This window comes from Alligator sinensis, unplaced genomic scaffold (assembly GCF_000455745.1).
Source record: "Alligator sinensis unplaced genomic scaffold, ASM45574v1 scaffold926_1, whole genome shotgun sequence".
Classification (NCBI taxonomy): domain Eukaryota; kingdom Metazoa; phylum Chordata; order Crocodylia; family Alligatoridae; genus Alligator; species Alligator sinensis.
In genome coordinates, this window is record NW_005842679.1 from 303,842 (window position 1) to 308,521 (window position 4,680).

Here is a 4,680-nt window from a genome sequence, read left to right on the forward strand (position 1 = left end):
CCTTCCATCTCCTGCAGGTTCGCCAGGGCCTCGTACCTGTTCTGCAGTTGGACTAGAGGAACTGGTACCTGTTCACTGCGAGCAGCTCCAGTCCTGGATGTGACCGTCTGCCACTCTGCCGTGGAGGGCATTCCCCGGGCTGCTTCTTCCTTTGGTGCCTGGTCCTGCAGGGAAAAGAAATAGCCGTCAATTTCATCCTCCGCCTCCCTGATACCCCTCAGCCTGCTAACCTCCTCCCGGAGCTCCCTCACCTGCGCCTCCAGAGCCCTAAGACGGGCTCCTGCCAGACAGGTGTGGGGGCCCCCAATCTCTGCCCCCCCGACCCTGCTGGGGATCCCCCGCAGGCCAGGAGGTAGGGGGACATCAGCTCCCCCATGGGCTCGGTCTGGATGGAGGCCTCAGACCAGCCCCGGGTAGCCTTGCCCCCCTGGGCAGAGGCCCTAGCAGCACTCCTCGTCGACACCATTCTGTAAGCTGCTGTTTGTAGATCTGTGTGGTGTGTACACTCTACCCGTACAGGAGTCTCTCTCCTGGCCCTTCCTGCCCGAACGCCTGCGCAAACGCCGGCGCGCTCTGTTCGCGCTGCGCGGCTCATGAGCGCGGCTCCCTACCAGCTCAGCTATAAGGGACCCGGGGGGCTTCCCCTCTGGATCCGGCTCAGCTGTGCCGGGTCCCTCCGCCCCACTTACCTTTGGGGGATCAGCTGTTGCTGCCCCCGCTGCCGATTCCTCTGCTGCTGCTGCAGAATTAAATTCAAGGTTAAAACATAAGGACAGGCAAGCCTAAGGCATGATTCGTTGACTGAAGAAAGTAGGAAGGAAACCAACAATGACTTGCTTAGGTTAAACACAGTCATAAAATGTATCTTTTACATGCAAGTTGTGCAGTGAGTTCTAATCTTTAGTGTTTTAAAGTAGTCTGTGCTCTTGTTTCTATTTGACATTAAACATAAGTAATGTTTACCTGCTTTTGACCTTTTGTATAAAAGCACATATTCTTTAAAAGAACAGTAGTACATAAACTCCGGATTTCAATTTTCAGAATACTGCTTTTCTTTTATGAGGCCAGCTCTAACTTAATAAAAATCCCACTGCACAGATGTTTTCTAATACTGGTATAAATCAAGGATATTTTACCAAGCTTAGTCCAAAATAAGAGTAAGAAAACTGACAAAAATTCAACTCTAAAAGAATCTCATATATCCTGAATTGCACTTTGATTTTTTTTTTAAAAAAGAAACCCTTCCACAGACTGCAAATCCATCAGAAAAAGACATTAAAAAATATAAACAGCACTTCATTTGCACTTTAGGCTTTGGGTAGATAGAATGCCAAACCATTTTCAAAGAGGCCAAAGCATTATTTCTTAGAAACATATCAGCTAAACTGTTGCAACTCTTTCATCTGCCTGCTTTTATGCAGATAAATAGAATTGAACCTCTGACTCTAAACATGTACGAAACAGATTTAAAAGGAGAGCTGTTTACCTTCCATTTAGAAAGGACAGACAAATCAGTAACAGTTGATCATCTGTAAATAGCTGTAACTTTAAAGTTTTTAAGTATTTATTTGATTACCCCCACGGAAGAACTTTTGGAAGAAAAAATGCTTAGTGTTGAGAGAGGGGTTTAGGTTGTAGCCGTGTTGGTCTAAGGATATAGGCAGACAAGGTTCCTACCAACTGCTGCAGCTTCCTTAGCCTGACGAAGGGTTTTTGAACCCGAAAGCTTGCTTAATAACTATTCTCCAACCATTTGGGTTGGTCTAACAAAAGATATCAAATTCACCCAAGGAACCTTGTCTGCCTAGTGTTGAGAGAGTTGTTTTAGTTCAAAAATGTTTTAAGGGTACAGATGTCCCCATCTTTCTCTATCCCCCAGCTTTAAACTAGATTCACCAGGAGATGGAGACCAAAGCCCTGGGGTAAGTGGGTGACCTGGAGGAAGCACAAGCAGGACAACAGGGGACGGCATTCTCACTCTTCCTGAGAAATCAGGACAATTGGCTGGTTACCTTAGGTGCCTGTACATGAATGCACGGAGCCTGGGAAGCGAGCAGGAAGAATTAGAAGTCCTTGCACAGTCATGGCATTATGATGTAATTGGAATAACACAGATTTGGTGGGATAGCTCGCATGACTGGAGCACCGTCATGGATGGGTATAAACTGTTCAGGAAAGACAGACAAGGGAGAGAAGGAGGAGGAGTTGTGCTGTATGTAAAAGAGCTGTATAATTGCTCATAGCTTCAGTATGAAACTGGAGACAGGCCTGTCAAAAGTCTCTGGGTTAACGTCAGAGGGGAGAGCAATAATGGCGATGTCATGGTGGGGGGCTGCTCTAGACCACCAGACCAGGAGAATGTGGTGGATGAGGCTTTCTTCAAACAGCTACCAGAAGTGTCCCAATCACAAGCCCTGGTTCTCATGGGGGACTTTAATCACCCTAAAATCTGCTGAGGATAATACAGCAGTGCACAGGCAATCCAGGAAGTTTTTGGAGAGCGCTGGGGACAACTTCCTGGTACAAGCACTGGAGTGGTCAACAGGGGCCATGCTCTTCTTGACCTGCTGCTGACAAACGTGCAATTATTGGTGGGGAACGTAGTAGTGGTTGGCAGCTTGGGCAGCAACGACCACGCGGTTAGCATTTGATTAAATTTTTGCCTACAAAAGCTCATGCCTCTGAATCATTTAGTTTGTGAGGTGCTACCTTGCCCTACCTTCTGGCTGACATGGCTAATCACCTCTGAACTGTTTTCTAAAACAAACTCATTTGGCCCCATGTGTGGGATCTAGAGCAAAGGATCTCTGTTATCTGGTTCGCTGAGCTGCAAATTTGGTGGTGGGGTGAGACACATGGCAGTGTTAATTGGAGCTTCAGCAGCTGCTGCTCACCCTACCACCAAATACCTGACCTGCAGGCAGTCCCACAGGCCAGATAACATGGCTCTGCACACCAGATCGCACCTGTGGCACTGCCAGGAGGTCAGAAATTTGGAGTGAGAAAAATGATGGCTGCTGGGGCTCCTAAAACCACTGGAATTAATGCTGCTTTCTCTTGTCTCAGCACCAATTTTCTGGCTTCATGGGCTGGATGACAAGACTTCATGGGCTGGGTCTGGCTTGCGGTTTATGTATTTGAAACCCCTGCTCGATAAATAGTAATCAGTAAAACTGATTAAATATTAATGCAAAACTGGTAACTTTTAGATGTGTTAATTCTTTTCTTTTTTTTTTTTTAATCTCCAGATTCTACTTGGGAGTTTCTGCGCTTGATTCTTGACCTTTCCATGAAAGTCCTGAAACAAGATGGAAAATATTTCACACAGGTATATATCACCAACAATTTACATCTTTGGATAGTGAAAAATATCCAGGCAAACATTTTCTTTGTTTAATATATCCCTAGAAATATTTGTGTGAAATATGGACTTTGCTTCTATTGGACTCATGTTTTTACTGTTTATTCTCAGCTGAGGTCATACTGTTCGTGTCTTGACATCTATAAACACAATTTCAGAAACATGATGAATTGTCATAGAGGATTATACCTTCAAGTGACATTCTAAAAAAGCAAGAACAGATGAACTGTAATAAACAGAGAACTGGTTTTCATGCCAATGACTGATAATAAAAACAAAAGATGAAAACTTGTTTTTCATATGGCATGACTGAGTTTAAAATTGATCTACTGAACATCTAACAAGCAATACATATGGAATAAATAATACAGTGTAATTCTCTTCTTTCCCCTGCCATAATTTCAGCTTTGCTCCAAGGATAAGATTTTGTAAGACACAACCTTTGAACGATCCAGGTGTAGTAATAAGTTAGAATTTTTTAATATTCTAAAATTTGTGTTTAGTGAGCAAGCTAACTGTGATGGCTTATCAGAATTTTTTAATTTGACCCTGATTTTTGTTTAAGCCAGCTGTGCACTTGTTAATAGGAGACCTGTTGCTGAAAAATGAGAAATTTATTTGTTGTTCTTTGCTAGATGATTTTAGTTCAGATTGCCTCAATTCTGGGCCAATCGCTTAATTGGCTTGCTGATTTTCTTGTACTGATTTCCATGCTATTTAGAACCTAAACATTCTTCTGAAGCCTTGACCATGAGAATGGGACATCTTTGAAATATTAGAATCTGGGCAATTTCTTAATCACTTATTAAGTATTAAAGACGCTTCTGTGGTTGTCATGACACCTGTGGCATACAGTCTCCTACAATGACCGTATACATAATTTTATTTTTTTTTAATTGTAGATTTTACATCAATGCTCAGTGTATAAACTCCATCTGTATGCAGGTGTGTGTAGTAGCATTTTATAAAGAGGTTCCAGGAAGAGACTTAAAAATGTTTTGCATTGGTATTTCATAGATTTCATAGACATTAGGGCTGGAAGGGACCTCGGAAGATCATCGAGTCCAGCCCCCCGCCCAAAGGGCAGGAAGTCAGCTGGGGTCATAGGATCCCAGCAAGATAAGCATCCAGTTTCATCTTGAAGGTGTTCAATGAAGGCGCTTGAACCACCTCCGGTGGCAGGCTGTTCCAGACCTTGGGGGCTCGGACAGTAAAGAAATTCTTCCTTATGTCCAGCCTGAAATGATCTTGAAGTAGTTTGTGACCATTCGACCTCGTCATCCCTTGGGGCGCTCTGGTGAACAAACGTTCCCCCAGAT

The 4,680-nt window shown here is 43.9% G+C and overlaps 1 protein-coding gene across 4 annotated transcripts in view; it reads left to right on the top strand.

Annotated features, from left to right (window-relative positions):
• The window catches only part of SMS (spermine synthase), a 90,701-nt gene that overhangs the window by 61,610 nt on the left and 24,411 nt on the right, over positions 1-4,680 (top strand). For 3 of the 4 annotated variants that reach the window (XM_025215855.1, XM_025215854.1, XM_025215853.1), the window contains exon 9: positions 3,249-3,328. In XM_025215855.1, the coding sequence (XP_025071640.1) occupies positions 3,249-3,328 (80 nt within the window). Of the gene's footprint in view, positions 1-3,248; positions 3,329-3,472; positions 3,664-4,680 lie in introns of those variants that run through there. The other variant, XM_025215856.1, reaches the window with a different exon arrangement.